Source organism: Oncorhynchus gorbuscha, linkage group LG04, assembly GCF_021184085.1.
Source record: "Oncorhynchus gorbuscha isolate QuinsamMale2020 ecotype Even-year linkage group LG04, OgorEven_v1.0, whole genome shotgun sequence".
NCBI classification, from domain to species: Eukaryota; Metazoa; Chordata; class Actinopteri; order Salmoniformes; family Salmonidae; genus Oncorhynchus; species Oncorhynchus gorbuscha.
This window is the reverse complement of record NC_060176.1, coordinates 43,341,209-43,358,381: the sequence shown is the minus strand read 5'-3', so window position 1 is coordinate 43,358,381 and position 17,173 is coordinate 43,341,209. Positions and strand designations below refer to the sequence as shown.

Below are 17,173 nucleotides of genomic sequence, written 5' to 3'. Positions count from 1 at the left end.
GAGTGGAGCATTTATGGAATGATTCCGATGGACTGTTCAAAAGGACAATGTCAGCAATTTGACAGGTGGGCAATATGTTCTATTTGCTAAAGGAACAGGGCTGGTACAGTACAGTACAGACAGGGATGCCTGTGTTACTGTGTAGGTACACAGTCTGATTGGCCCAGATGGGAGGGACTGGGCTACACCTCAGCGTCCAACGCATCCATCCCTATACTCACCTCACCTTGATAGGTGATGGATCGGCCTGCGAAGTTGGCCCCTAATTGGTTTCCATTCATTTTGAACAGAAGACACTTCCCTTAGCAACTGTTCTCCTATGTTTGTAGGTGACCTGAGGCCCCTTTTAGCCAGTCATCAGATGTAAATATTTGATGTGTCCCAGGCCGGTGTGCGGCGGTTGGGTGTCTGGTAACCCAAATGAGGTCCCGGTCTTATGCTGAGCGATAGATGCTTGCCATGTTCTCTCACATCCAGGATGGGTCACTTACATTATCAGCATGGCCGCCGCCCACGGGTCGGTTGCAGCAGGCCAAAGGAGTTTATTTACAGGTCAAAAACTGGATCCGCTCACCTGTAACGAGCGGTAGTGGTCATTACCTCGGGTAACAAGAGGTAGTGGTCATTACCTCGGGTAACGAGCGGTAGTGGTCATTACCTCGGGTAACAAGAGGTAATGACACAGTAACATTAACACAGACCCCAAACATGAATCGCATCATCAGAACTAAAATGGACAGGCCAAGGTAGGATAATATTATTTACTGAAAATGAGGTATGATGTGGAGTAATAATGCACAAAAGATGATAATGTCTACAAACTAAAGACTCACCCACCACACACACACAACACTGTGCTCCACATTGGGCCGGTGTTCCATTACTGCTGACTAATTTGTGTGCGTGTGTGTGTGTGTCAGCAGCAGAGAGCAGTTTTCCAGGTTATCTGGGCCAGTTCAACATGATCCCTGAAACATAAGCTGGTACTACAGTACTGGGTGTTATACAGCTAGTAGCTAATCACCCGCTGCGAATATTCACCCCTCACCTCTCCACGGTCATAGGCCATGTGTGGCGTGGCTGAGCTGAGTACGTGCTCCACATCAGTGGTGGTTGTGTTACTTTTTTCTCTCTAAAGACGTGTGGTAAATCGGTCCTATCCAATGTCATGCTACAGCATGTAGACCAAGCGGGAGGTATTTACATAGTCAAGTGCACATACTATATACAGCAGAGTCATAATTGCACTTTTTCAGATGAATGACAGCTTCGGTCCCAATTTCATTACGTTAAAGCAGCAAATCCGCAGTGGAAACAATAACAACGCGTCCTCTCCGTCCCGGTGTCAGTAAAAAGGGATGGGGCTTGAGAAATGTAACCACTCTCAAATTCGTAGACATAGCATGTTTTGAGGCTATACAGTGTTTGTTTACATTTACTTTTGTTAACAAACATTGGAGTTTAAAAAAAAACAACAACCATATTTTGGGTTCTGATGAGGTGCGACAGTTGAACTGAGCTCCCGGGGCATTTACAAGTTATATTCTTCAAGAATCAAGGGGTACATATTGTGAATGTGGAAGTTCAAAGACTGACGTGGCAACTTCTGATTTGCCTCTTTAACCACTCCTTTTTAGCATGCAAAGTCATTGCAGTAAATTATACTAGAAAATGTGCCGCGCCACAAAACCCCTCAGTGAAACAGAAGAGGGGAGGAGCCATGTCCTATAAAGTATCTGCTTACGTTACCAAGTATGAAGCCAGTTTTGGTTGAGAAGAGTAGCTGGTAAGAGTGTTAATTCCCGACTGTTTGAGGATATTACCTCCATGTCTTCCTTCTCTTCATTTCCTCCTACAAAAAAAAACATTTCCCACTACACTCACGTTAAAGACTGCGTCGTCATCTGAACTAACACCTAAGGAGGATGTACTGCAGGAGAATAACAGTGCATGACGATGATACAATCTCGTTGGACATTCAAAGCACAAATGAGTCACGCCGCATGCTTCTTTCATCATTGCATTTATTGCTGAAGGCTTTTTAGGAAGACGATAGCATCTGTACACTACCATATCAACACGGTGGCCATCTTAACTGAGGCCTGAGAGGGATGCCCTGCAACGCCTCGTTCTCATTGGCCAGCCTAATAAAGGGGAGGAGCACCACTGAATAGACACACAGCGCCAGAGTAGGAGGAAGTTACCCCTGGTCAGGTGTATGATTTCCCCTGAATGTTAAAGTTAGGATTTGAGGTGCGTAAGGTGATCCCAGATCTGTGCTTGAGGGAAACAACTGTCCAGAGCCACAGTACCCCGAGAGCTCTGAGAACAAGAGCAACAAAAACACAATAACGCAACAACAACAAAAAACACTACAATTAAAAACAAGAATCTTTATTGTACAGTCTACTATTTACCAAGTATTTTCTTAGAAGTGTCATAGTAAAATGTTCATTACATAATAGTTACCATTTCATTAATAATTCATGTTTTGGGCGATTCATTAAATCCAGCACCATTAAAGTAAGCGCCAGAAAAGACCCATTGTCACCACATAATTTATGTGTAAATACCAGGCAAATACCAGCTGAAAGGGGGTGTTACTGGCTGTCACCATCATTTCTGTATTAGTGGGGGAACTTAGAATAGAAAACAAAATGAACACCAAACAGGCTTTTACACAGCTTGACATTCTGACTGACATTCAACCGTATTGGAAAGCAGGTGGGACATGGGTGAGAAGTTCACATAACTAAGTCTTTAGAGGCTGTTGGAGGCCCGATACCCTGGGATACACAGTATGAGCTGGGAAGGTGCAAGGCTCAGACCAACTGCATACAGCAGCAATATACAGTACTTTAGCTTCTCGAATTCCCACCCCATATAGGTAACGGTCTGCGGATGTTATGACGATGATGAGGAAGAAGAAAAGGCTGTTGCCAGCTGATTGCACTAGAGATGAGATCCACCAATAGGATCGCAGTGTGGATGCCCTGTATGTATGCGTTTGAGGTCCATGAGGCAGGAAGTGCATGTCAGAGTTACCCTCTACAGGTGATACAGCACTGTTTCTGGATGGACCTGAGGGAGCATCGGCCCAGCAGCTTCAGCTTGTCACAGAACCGAGACGACATGCTGTTCTTCCTACACAGCGGACCTACACAATCACAACGCAGGAGAGGACAGGACAGACCACTGGCTTAGTTCAACTGCAATATACGGCACGTCGATCAACAGCATACATCTCAGACAAATATAGCTTCAGTAGGAACTATTTCTTTATCTTATGGTGAAATGCCCTTGCTAAATAGCCAACAGGGAGGGATGGGTGTTTGTCTTACCGGTGTTAGTCTGACACTCCTGCATGTGGCATTTCCTGAGTGTGTCAGGCCTGCTGCTCGGCTCACACAGACTGTTCTCCACAGAGTCGGAGTCCTCAACAAAACACCGCACCACACGATGCTGCAACCCCTCACCACAACTCACAGAGCACTGACACACACACACAGAGAAGACCACCGAAATTACTAACACACACAGACACACTAGTCCCCACTGACAAATCGCACCATGCAACGCACACTCTGAACATGCAACAGTCACAGAGTCTGCACATACTGTAGGGAAATAAATATGCTGCAAGTCATGAACTGTAAGTAAATATGTTCCCCGGAAACCTTTACCTCCTCCCAGTCCTGTGGGTCCCAGTAGCTGCAGGGCTGCAGGTTGCAGGTCTCTGTGTCGTTTGGCCTCTGGGTGGCGCTACAGCGCTGCGGCTCAGGGCAGTATACCAGCCGCTCCCTCAATCCACCACTACAGCTACGTGAGCACTGGCGATGAAAGGAGTTCATATCTACAATCATATTCAAACTCATTTATTCTTATTAATACTAGAAAATAGCATATGGACCAAAGCCAGTCAGCATGTGTCAATATATGTGAGTCTGTGTGTGTGTACCTGTCCCCAGGGGGAGGTTCTCCAGGGCTGGCAGGGTTGGAGACGACAGGACAGGGTGCTGGGCGGCCTGGAGGACAGGACTTGGCAGTGGAACGGTCTCAGTGGACGCCCCTTCTGCTCGTCCACACACTGCACCTCACGCTGCCTCCTCCCCGCCACCTCACACCCCTTCGGACACTACAGAGAGAGAGAGAGAGAGAGAGAGGGAGAGGGAGAGAGAGGGAGAGGGAGAGAGAGGGAGAAAGAGAGGGAGAGAGGGAGAGAGTTAGTATAATACCTTATCTGTTCTTCTTATTATGTGAGTTGTAGGTTTTTATTTTAGAGTGGTCCTCGCCTCGGCATGTAAAGGACATCGCATTTCATATGGCTATTCAATGTCACTAATACACATTTAATATGGCTATTCAATAAATGTCACTAATACACATTTCATATGGCTATTCAATAAATGTCACTAATACACATTTCATATGGCTATTCAATAATGTCACTAATACACATTTCATATGGCTATTCAATAATGTCACTAATACACATTTCATATGGCTATTCAATAATGTCACTAATACACATTTCATATGGCTATTAAATAATGTCACTAATACACATTTCATAGGGCTATTCAATAATGTCACTAATACACATTTCATATGGCTATTCAATAATGTCACTAATACACATTTCATATGGCTATTCAATAATGTCACTAATACACATTTCATATGGCTATTCAATAATGTCACTAATACACATTTCATATGGCTATTAAATAATGTCACTAATACACATTTCATAGGGCTATTCAATAATGTCACTAATACACATTTCATATGGCTATTCAATAATGTCACTAATACACTTGCTTCTGCTGTAGCTGACGTGTTGCTGTCTTGCGTAGTTTCACAAGGCAAGTTGTAGAAACTTGTAGAAAAGTTACCCACAGGATTGTGGGTAAAACTCCCCGGGACCGGCCATATGTAAAATGTATGCACACATGACTAAGCCGCTTTGGATAAAAGCGTCTGCTAAATGTCATATTATTATTAGATGAGCTATAGAAAGCAGAGACAGCCAGGTACAGTGTATCCAGGCTACTGACCTTGCTCCAGTCACCACTCAGCCAGGTGGCACAGGGGCGCAGGTGACAGGTGCGAGCTGGTTCTGGTCTCTTCAGGTTGGCACAGTCCGATTCCTGCTGGGAGCTACACAGCACTGGCCTCCACACTGCCCCCAGGCCACACGACGTCGAGCACTGGCCCAGACAACAGGTGAGAGAGGAAGACAGAAAGTATGTAGTACAGCATAGAAACATTTCTGCCTTGGGATTGTTCACTACAAGGGTGTTGATTGTTACATTAGCGATTCTAATACCCAAAATGCATTGTATGATTATAGCAGGGATGGGCAACTGGCGGTCCACCCCACTTTTTGAAGGCCTTCGGGTCAATTCCCACACCCCCAGAAATAAATCAATTATACAAATAAAACAAATGTAGCAACTCAGTCGGTGTCTCAACTTACTGTTGTGAGTTAGAATTGTAGAATACGTAAGGTGCCATTTAGAAGCAGTTTTTCAGTCACTGACAGTCAGTCAATTAGCCCATGTCAACTAAATATTTTTTAGATTGCTAAGTTAGTTTAGTGGCCAGCTATCTAAACTTGTTATCAGGGTCGAATTACTGGCCGGGGGCCCCCGTTGATTTTATTAGCCAGTTTCACTCAGGTATCATATTTAAAATGGCAACCTATAGAAAAATGTTTAGAATTGCATGAAATTTGTTACACAATTGCAAAATCTTCTTTCCGCCCCATGTAAAAATGTGTAGAATTGCAGCAAACTTGCTTTAAAACTGCAAACATTTTCTCTACAGCCCATGGCAAAATGTGTAGATTTGCACGAAATTAACTATGGTATGGCCGTGGGTACGCAGATCCACCAGCAACTGCGGCCTCTCATGATGAGTTCAGATTTTTTTGTGACCCCCATCCCCATCAAAGTTGCCCAACCCTGGCCTATAGGGTCATCAACAAGCTCATAAACACAGAGGGTTATTTTCGTCTGTACTCACCTCGCTCCAATTACCCACCAACCAGAACACCTCCATGCTGATTGGCTCTTGGGCATTCAGGTAGCCATAATCACTGGCGAAGGTCACTACCGGACTTCCTGGTCTCTGCTCCTGACCTTTGCCCTTTGAACGTGGGCCTGGCTTTTTAGAACGGGGAGCAGGGCTGCCACTCTTGGGGGTCTCAATGGGCTTCTTCCTTTTAATGATCCTCACAGTGGGACCGGGAGCCTCTGGGGTTGGGCTGCTGAAATACGGGGCATCGCTAGTGTGGAAAATGCCTTCTGAATTGGGATACAGTCCTTGTGTAGTGTGGTAAGGTGCTATAAGTGTACTCCTCATCTCCGCTGTGTGTGCCCGGGGTATAGGGGTGGTGTGGGGCACCCTGGTTGTCCGTTTGGTGAAAGGGTTGATAGAAGGGGTGGTGTTGGGGGGAGTGAGGGTGTAGTGGCTGGTGTTCATAGCCCAGTGCGCAGTGCTGGTTTGTGGGGTTGAGGGGGAGGTAGTGAGGGGTACTCTGGTTGTGTGTTGGGTTGTACGTGATGTTGTTGGGACACTTGTGTGTGGTATGTGTGGTGTGGATGTAGGGTGTAACCTGGCGGTGGTCACGGTGGGCGATTGGATGGGGGTCCTGAGAGAGGATTCCGTGGTAAAAATGTCCAGATCTGTAAGCCCCTCCTCTTCTGCAGTCACATCCTCCACTACATAGTCATAGCCCGGGGTGTACATAACCCCCACATCTGGAAACACAAAATCAGCTGCACTCCCCTCCTCCTTTTTCTCATCCTCCTCTTCTTTCTCTCTCATGTCCCTCTCCCCCTGTTCTCCGTGTCAGTAGGACTGGTCGTAATAAATGCCCCGTCCTTGTCCTCCACACGCCCATTCTTCACCACATGATCATCGTGGTCAATGATATCAGTGGCTGTGGAGGACCGTGGGAGGGGCTTGGTGGTAGAGGTGGTGATGGGGGTTGTAGTTCTCTCAGTCACTGTAACAGTGCTGGTCCCGGGTGTAGCGTTGCTGGTGCTTTTGGGGCCCCAGGTGTGTGTAACTGGCTGCCTGGTTGGGTGTCTCTTGGGCAGGTAGAAACGGCGGTATTTAGGGGGTGGTCCCGGGCGCCGTCGGAGGCCTGCGCTTGGGCAGCTCTGCAGGGCACACAGCGACTTGGAGCGAGGCATGGTTTTGATGTCACACTTTTTTGGGGGTGCGATCAGGCAGGTGACCGTCCGGGTGCGCACACTACCACCACATGTCACTGGGCACTGAGAGAGACAGAGATGAAATTGTTTATTAACACAACAAGGAGAGAGAGATTAAATAGGTTATTAACACAACAAGGAGAGAGAGATTAAATAGGTTATTAACACAACAAGGAGAGAGAGAGAGAGAGATTAAATAGGTTATTAACACAACAAGGAGAGAGAGAGATTAAATAGGTTATTAACACAACAAGGAGAGAGAGAGAGAGAGAGAGATTAAATAGGTTATTAACAAAACAATGAGAGAGAGATTAAATAGGTTATTAACAGAACAAGGAGAGAGAGATTAAATGGGTTATTAACAGAACAAGGAGAGAGAGAGAGTTTAAATAGGTTATTAACACAACAAGGAGAGAGAGAGAGTTTAAATAGGTTATTAACACAACAAGGAGAGAGAGAGATTAAATAGGTTATTAACACAACAAGGAGAGAGAGACTAAATAGGTTATTTTTTAAACAACAAGGGGAGAGAGAGATTAAATAGGTTATTAACAGAACAAGGAGAGAGAGAGATTAAATAGGTTATTAACAGAACAAGGAGAGAGAGAGATTAAATAGGTTATTAACACAACAAGGAGAGAGAGAGATTAAATGGGTTATTAACACAACAAGGAGAGAGAGAGATTAAATAGGTTATTAACACAACAAGGAGAGAGAGAGATTAAATAGGTTATTAACAGAACAAGGAGAGAGAGATTAAATGGGTTATTAACAGAACAAGGAGAGAGAGAGAGTTTAAATAGGTTATTAACACAACAAGGAGAGAGAGAGAGTTTAAATAGGTTATTAACACAACAAGGAGAGAGAGAGATTAAATAGGTTATTAACACAACAAGGAGAGAGAGACTAAATAGGTTATTTTTTAAACAACAAGGGGAGAGAGAGATTAAATAGGTTATTAACAGAACAAGGAGAGAGAGAGATTAAATAGGTTATTAACAGAACAAGAGAGAGAGAGATTAAATAGGTTATTAACACAACAAAGAGAGAGAGATTAAATGGGTTATTAACACAACAAGGAGAGAGAGAGATTAAATAGGTTATTAACACAACAAGGAGAGAGAGAGAGATTAAATAGGTTATTAACAGAACAAGGAGAGAGAGAGAGATTAAATGGGTTATTAACAGAACAAGGAGAGAGAGATTAAATAGGTTATTAACAGAACAAGGAGAGAGAGAGATTAAATAGGTTATTAACAGAACAAGGAGAGAGAGAGATTAAATGGGTTATTAACAGAACAAGGAGAGAGAGATTAAATGGGTTATTAACACAACAAGGAGAGAGAGAGAGAGATTAAATAGGTTATTAACAGAACAAGGAGAGAGAGAGATTAAATGGGTTATTAACACAACAAGGAGAGAGAGAGATTAAATAGGTTATTAACAAGGAGAGAGAGAGATTAAATGGGTTATTAACACAACAAGGAGAGAGAGAGATTAAATAGGTTATTAACACAACAAGGAGAGAGAGAGAGATTAAATAGGTTATTAACAGAACAAGAGAGAGAGAGATTAAATGGGTTATTAACAGAACAAGGAGAGAGAGATTAAATAGGTTATTAACAGAACAAGGAGAGAGAGAGATTAAATAGGTTATTAACAGAACAAGGAGAGAGAGAGATTAAATGGGTTATTAACAGAAAAAGGAGAGAGAGATTAAATGGGTTATTAACACAACAAGGAGAGAGAGAGAGATTAAATAGGTTATTAACAGAACAAGGAGAGAGAGAGATTAAATGGGTTATTAACACAACAAGGAGAGAGAGAGATTAAATAGGTTATTAACACAACAAGGAGAGATAGAGAGAGTGGCAGAGAATGGTAGAGAAAGGAGAAGAAGAGAATAGTACCATGCTCCAGTTGCCCGCGGCCCAGTCGGGTCCACAGATCTGGTCTCTGTTGCAGGGAACTACAGGTTTGGGTTTGAGCAGCTGTTTACAGTCCCCAGGGTGGAGCACCCTCTCCTCCCCGGCCACCGTGCGCACACACAGCACTGTGCGATTCCTCACCCCTCCCGAACCACAGGTGGCAGAGCACAGCTGCCAGCCCCCCACCCACCACCTACACAGGGGGAGAGGGGAGAGTGTGTGAGACAAGGGCCCTGAACAAATTTGCGTTGGTCTGATTTGCTTCGGAAATGAATAGCTGTCAAAAGACAACAGGGCCAACAGTCATAACAGACACTAATAACACCTGTTGAGTTACAGAGCTTTTTAACTGTATTTATTTGTGATCAGCATTAATATTGCAGATAGATTGTGGGTTCCATCAGTTTAATTGTTTGCGTAATTTCTAATCACATTTATTTACATGTTTTATTTATACTCCCCTCCAACCCTACCATCCCTATCCTGATTGGAGTAAACTAACGGACAACAATACTGCTACAGCTATTTTCGCTCACATCTACGGTACCTGTAGTTAAATAATTATACATATATTCCTAATTTCTTATTTCTTCAAGTACTGGATTTTCACCCACAGCGACCAATTCACCATTCATTCTGATTTTAACTCCAACCCTCCCGATGTCCACAGACGAACCCATCTTTCCCAGTATAATGTCATTTTGTTATTTCATTTTAATACATTCCTCCATTTTACTATGATGTCTTATTAGGGTAGTGAACCTCCCTATTTGTAACATTACCGATATTGCCCTGAAAATAAATACTTTACCCAAGAGTATAATGACATTTCCCATTGACGGATCGTGGTTTTTCGGATCCCGTAACAATACAGTCTGCAAGTTGATCTGAACCCTGATATTATTACATAACAACCATGCCTGGACCTGACTCTGCAGAGTCTGCACAAGGCTGACTGTTCAATGCCCCATATATTGAACATTATTTTTGTAGCAAGTATTTTATATAATAGCGTAAATTAAAACAGTTGATTTATATGTCAGTTCATAGACGTGTTGCCAAGGTATGAGAACATCAAAGACCTGTTCCCAACTGACTTGAATGTTATACAGCATTGCTGTTAAACCTTTTGACTTTAAGTGATTTATGCTAATCATTTTTAGCCATTTATCATTTTTAGTGGGTGTCAGAGAGACAAATTATTTAATTCCTTCTTTAAGTAACGGTCTCTTCCAATTTTGTGGCAGAGCAGCTACCAATCAATCAAATGTATTTATAAAGCCCTTTTTACATCAGCAGATGTCACAGTGTTTATACAGAAAGAAGCCTAAAACCCCAAAGAGCAAGCTATGTAGATGAGTTGATTATAATGTATTGAGCATACACATCTATACACTGTTAGTTGCTTGTATGACATCATTTTACCGTCCTTGTTTAAAATGTTCTTCATAAATATTATACCCTTCTTGTACATTTTTGTCCATATATATATATATATATATATATATATATATATATATATATATATATATATATATATATATATATATATATATATATATATATATATATATATATATATATATATATATATATATATATATATTTTGCCATATTATTTGCTGTAATACTTTTAAACATAGGATGGGCCTTTCTTAGTAGCTTGCTTGAAACCCAGTTTGGATTTAGATACAATGGAGACTTTAAGAGAGAGGTTTAATGCCTTAATATTTAATAGTTTTAACTCTCCAAACCCTTATGTTCGTTACATAAATATGTTTGTTTAACTTTGTCTGATTTGCCATTCCAAAAAAAGTGAAATATTTTTTACTGATTTGAAAAAAGATTATTCTGGAGTTGGTAGAGCCATTAATAAATATATAAACTGCGATATCTCTAGAGAATAAATCAGTGTAATCTTCCCGGATGTGGATAGGTGTTTCCCTCTCCACGGTTTCAAAATTCGATCTATTTTCCTAAGTTTGCTAGATCGCTCAACTTTTCCTGGATATGTACACCAAGTACATAGACTTTACTATCCACACATTTCATTGGGAGGCCACATGGCAATTTAAACGTTTATATATTTTACAACCCATAATATAGTACACTTATCATAGTTGGGTTTGAGTCCAGAGAAACTGGAGAAATTATCCAGGTCCTCAATGAGGCCCTTCAAGGTTGAAGACTGAGGACTCAAGAGAATCACTTGAATCATCTGCGTACATTGATACTTTCGTCTCTAATCCATACATTTTTAGCCCCTTAATGTTATCATTAGATTTTTAAAGCTAACAGTTCATAATAAATAGGTATGGTGACAGAGGGCAACCTTGTTTAATGCCTCTTGACAATTCAAAGTTCTCAGAGAAGTAACCGTTATTTAATATTCTACATAAAGGATTGTTGTACATTACTTTTGCCCATGAGAGATTATCCATAGTTATTAACAATGTAACTGAGTTACAGTGTTAATAACATAGTACTATAGTAGAAAGACAGGTGTTATAGAGTATTCGTCATAGTAATCAGGAAACTAAGGAACCTGGCGGGGCAGTCCATGTTCTTGCACTTGCGGTGTCGGTCCTCCGGGCGGCTCTCTTGGTCACAAAGAGCCTCATCGACCACGCCCACCTCCAACTCAAAACACCTGACAGGCTGCTGCTGCTCACCTGGACGTCACAGAACACAGGTAGGGAAAGTTTTCGGTAGATGCTAAGTGGGATCCGTGGGATGACCCTACCTTAAACCCTGACCTTAATCCCTACCCCTTACCTAACCCTAACCTGTTAAATGTAAACTTCAATGGGGTTTGTGTGTCCCAAACATCCCACTTAGCATATATAGCAAAAGGTTTCTGTCTGAATAATCACACTGTATGCTCTGACACTCAATACTGCTCAACTGTCTGATTAGAATGTAATAAGTCCAGACCATCAGATTCCAACATCCACAACTCTCAACATATGACAAGTTAACACAGGGACTAGAAATAAAAAGCATATCATAAGTTGTTTAAAAGACAACCCCTCACCAAGCCCACAGGTGGTGCTGCAGTCTGTCCAGGCCCCATGCCTCCACCTGTACTCCGACTTGATGACCTCATTTCCTGTCTGGCGGTTCCTCTTGATGGTGTACTCATACTTTATACCTGGATTCTTTTCCTGGTACAGCAACTGGACAACAGGAAACACACACTAAACGGTTAGGCTGTGTGTATCATATCTGAATCCTTATCTAGCTGCTCAATATCTAACTGGATTTTTTCATGGGTATAGTGTGTATGTGTGTATACCTGGATCATGACTGGTTGTTTGGTGGGTCCAGGGGAGGTAAGGTTCTCCAGGTTTCCGCTGCGTTCGTAGTAGAAGGTAGTTCCGCCTGCCTTGTACTCGCCATTCCATTGGATGATGTACTCGCCATTCAGGAAATACTCCTCTGACCCCTGACCCCGCAGAGCCAGAAAGTTCCCCGCCTCCTCCATTTCCTGGACCACAATGTCACGTGCCCCCTCTGGGATCACTCCCACGTCCACGTAGCCTGTGACAGGAGGAAGGAGAAGAAGGCGAATCAGTTGTGTTAGTGCTGGGCTGGAATAAAAGCCTGAAAACCCTGTGGGACCCTAAACCTACAATGGTATCAAAGCTAAAGAAATGAAATGCAAGCAGAGGCATGACAAATACACTGTTAAAACACAGAATGAATCATGGTTGCAGGTCGCAACGTGGGAGAGGCCAGAGCTTACAGAGAGGCCACCATGGCAGCCAGCTATATGGTTACACCAACATCCAGACTTCCAGACTCTCTGTGATCTTTAATAGAGGGTGGGAGAGTGGCGTGTGCGTGTGTGTGTGTGTGCCTTGGGTGGCGGGGTGGGGTAACCCTGTCTCTCGTCTGTAACAGTGTGTGTGGGAGGGCACTGCTCTGTTAGGGTCTCTGGTTTTTAATAGTGTGTGGATGTGTGGGGGAGGTGTTGGTGTGTGTCTGTTTGTGAGGGTAAAGGAGGGGGGGGGGGTAAGCATTACTTTGGATCTCAGCTCTGCCCTTTGAAGTTTCATACATCTGAGCCGGAGGGTGTCCGTAAAAGGGCACTGGAGACACACACACACACACACACACACACACACACACACACACACACACACACACACACACACACACACACACACACACACACACACACACACACACACACACACACACACACACACACACACACACACACACACACACACACACACACACACACACACACACACACACACACACACAGTGGATGTCTGGGAGGTAAGGTTGAGATCTGGGTCTGCATTCCAAACATAAAGCTCACTCCCTTCTCCCAGCCCTGGATGACTTGTCCTACCAGATATGAAGGGATCATGCAGCCAGCACTGGAATGGATCTGCATACTACCTGCAGTTTGAAAGCTGATGTCCTGCAATTCTACACTTTTTGACATGGGCAGAGAGAAAAATGTGCTGTTTTATAGCTCATCTAACGCTATTGTTCACATTTTGCCATGAGGCAAGAGAGAACATTTTGCGGTTTTAAAGCTAATTTCATGCAATTATACACAATTCTATATGCTATCTGGGGGGCCCACAACCCAACGCGGGTCTAAGGGGTCAATTGGGGACGGGGCCCTCCAAAGTGCTGAGTGGAGTTGTCGCCATATATTCAAGACTTGAATAACATCTGAATGTGACATGTGAGGAACAGCTGCTTGGAGATTTATTATAAATAATAACGGTGACTTTAGGTGAAGGGGGCAGATCAGGAATCTTTGTTGAAATGTGGCCCACACAATCAACTAAAATAAATAGAGCAAATAATCAGGGAATGATTTTATTCTGTCATGGATGATAATAATGAATACTGACATTTGGTGGTGTGCAAACATATGATCATAATCCTTTTCAGTTATTTTATTCTATAATATGGGATAGAATCAATGTGGATTTTATCATTTGCAAACATTATGATCATCATTTTCACTGTCATAAATCAGTTAATCTATTAATTTCATACCTGCTTCCAAAAAGGCTATTAAATTTGCATCTTTACTTACAAATCAAAACATATTGCATGGATGGACATTGACAGGAATAAAACCTAATATTGACACGGTTGTACAATTCTAATGCACCCTCACATGGCAACTTTGATCCGCATAGATACTATAATCATCAAGGCCACAGGGATTGGTGGAAGTCATTTTGGCAAAACAGTTTTTTCCCCCGCATTCATGTAATGATGGCACTGAAGCGGACACATTGAGCGCAAATTTGGCATTGTACTAATTACATACACCACCAACAAAGGTGATGGACACAATTTTGGATTTGAACTTTCCTGACCGGGACAATCACTCAGTACTGGAATCTAAAAGAAGTCCAGAAACCCTGGATATGTAAGTAGATGTGAGTGGCTTTTGACAACTCAGTAAATGAAAGTATGGGGTGCACGTCTCACTGACGTGAGATCGTGTATGTGGTGTAACGTCACTCATTCAAATAACCCATGGAATGTCATAATAAAATGATAGGGATTATATTAATTTTAAGGATAATAGATTGAAGATAGAATAAGCTGCTAATAGCCTCATATGGGAGCAGGTAGCACAAATCTATTGATTTGTGCTAATGCTAGCTAGGTAGGTTTTGACATTTTTTGTCGGGCCGTGCCAGTTCTAGCTAGGTGGCAGTCGCTGGCTAGAAATGGTGTGTGTGTGGTACTCATTCAAAGAAACCATCAGATTAAATCTCGGAATATAATTCATTATAGGGCTAATAGATTGAAATTGGTATCAATTGCGGATCTCCTCTCATGGGAGCAGGTAGCATTGTTAGTCTATGTTCGCTAGCTAGTTAGTGTCATATAGGTTCAATTGTATCACTTTCAAAATAGAATGATATGATACCAAGGTAAAAGGCAGTAAATGTTCCATTTACCTTGGTTTCACAGTAACTTCTTGCAGTTACTGCTAATATGACCCCCATTTTCTCCAAAACACAATACAATAGAGGCAGGATACTAGTCCACATGATTAAGCATGTATTTTATGTAGCGAAAATGACAACAACTAATTTTTCGACCATATGAGCAATTACTGCCTTTTTGCTTGGTAGGACAGTATAGTAAGCTACAATAATGTCCTACTCTGAAGAGAACACCTATCAATCTATCTTTCTCTCTGGCTGTGAGGTCACGGAGGTCACTAGTGAGTCATTCTCTCAAAAATGCAGTTGTACTGGAGTCAGACAGTGAAATATGCCAAAGACAGCAAGACAAATAACTGTACACACACACACACACACACACACACACACACACACACACACACACACACACACACACACACACACACACACACACACACACACACACACACACACACACACACACACACACACACACACACGGAGGGTAGCTGCCAAAAACAGCAGAACAGCTGTATACTCCCATACAGAGTGCTGCCATGACAACCACATGGCAACAACACAATGACAATCCTGTGACCAGTTCGTGAAGACGTTGTGGGAGATGTTTTGGGGGTATGGGAGGAGAGATGAGACCTCATGGAGATATTTAGGAAGGAGATAGGAGACTCACCGAAGCTATCCCCCCCATCAAAGGTCATCTGGACAGTCTCACAGGAGGAACCATCGCCCAGGCACACTCCACAACGATCCTCTACAGCGTTAGAGTCTATAGCATAGTCACAGCCCACCTCCTACACACACAGGTCAAGAATGATGCATGCGTTTGCACACACACACGGATAAGGTAAAGATTCAAGGTCATCAGATCAGGTACACACAGAGATACACAGACGGAAGGGAAAAAACGAACAGATTACCTCTCAACTCCATCAGGCATAGACCCTATGTTAAATCTATCTCAGGCCCAAATGCTCTCTACTTGCAGAGCCAGGACTTATGCTGCGGTCATAACATCTCGTAATTTGGTAAATATGAGCATACGACTGGGAAAAAAATCCCTCCAAATCGTAAATACTAGTGGAAAACTCATCTATCATCCCTGAGCGCCGACTTCTCCCACACGCTGACTTCTGACGTCACCTACTAAGGAAAGGACCTCAGCAGTTAAATGCAACAACAAAACATTCTTTATAAAAAGCATAGTATTAATATGGTTTTAAACACTATCATTTGTTTACAAGCATGATAGCTGTACTTCTAGTTTATGGTTGAAGAGGCGTGTTTGCCATTAGCCAATCGGCATTTCTCAACAGGTTCAAATAACGTGAATGCATCCAACTTGCATTTACGACTTCACAACTGGTAATTACCACATTCCCACATGGTTATGAACGCAGCATAATACCTACTTTCTTCCACCCTCCCCTTTCCCCCCCTTCCCTCTGTCTCTCTCTCTTACCCAGCCACACTACCTTGCACACTCCGTTGACACAGATGCTTCTGGAGTTGTTGTTCATGAAGCAGGGAGTTCCATCTGTCACAGCATCCAGCATCTTCTCAGAGAAATGCTCATCCACAGGACGACAATGCAGCTCACACGGACTCGCTGGGCAAGGCACGGAAGAGATAAGAGATGGAACCAGGGGGGGGTTGGATCAGTCGATGTATTGAAAAGTTTAATTCCCTTTTCAGTATTGGAAATGCATGTATATGCTGCCCCCTGCTGCTAGATACATATAACCACAACTCTTGGAATGATGTCTGTGTAATATATATATATATATGTGTGTGTGTGTGTGTGTGTGTGTCTCGTGTGTTTACTGTGGTATGTGTGTGTGATGATTTTAGCTCTTACATAGGCTGGCCACAGGGACCCACTCGTAGAGTTCGTTCTGGTAGGGCACTGTGTCAAATTCACTACACAGCATTTCTCTGAAGGTGGGTTTGGCCTTTTGGCATGGTTTGGTGTTACAGATATGGTAACGCCTCCTCTCGCCTGTACAGTACTTCCCACCAAACTCTGGTCTGAGGGAAACAAAGGACCACACATTTGAATCAAATATGGAAAGAGGGGAGGTGG

The 17,173-nt window shown here is 42.8% G+C and overlaps 1 protein-coding gene across 1 annotated transcript in view; it reads right to left on the bottom strand.

The window, feature by feature from the left end:
* Nucleotides 1-6,678: 6,678 nt before the first annotated feature.
* Nucleotides 6,679-17,173, bottom strand: part of LOC124034110 (A disintegrin and metalloproteinase with thrombospondin motifs 12-like) — a 45,556-nt gene continuing 35,061 nt past the window's right edge. Inside the window, exons 13-20 of the mRNA XM_046346857.1 lie at nt 16,949-17,118; nt 16,566-16,699; nt 15,764-15,884; nt 12,447-12,691; nt 12,186-12,327; nt 11,697-11,823; nt 9,134-9,344; nt 6,679-7,286 (exon numbers count right to left, since the gene is read on the bottom strand). Of these exons, the coding sequence (XP_046202813.1) occupies nt 6,828-7,286; nt 9,134-9,344; nt 11,697-11,823; nt 12,186-12,327; nt 12,447-12,691; nt 15,764-15,884; nt 16,566-16,699; nt 16,949-17,118 (1,609 nt within the window). The 3' untranslated portion in view covers nt 6,679-6,827. The remainder of the gene's footprint in view (nt 7,287-9,133; nt 9,345-11,696; nt 11,824-12,185; nt 12,328-12,446; nt 12,692-15,763; nt 15,885-16,565; nt 16,700-16,948; nt 17,119-17,173) is intronic.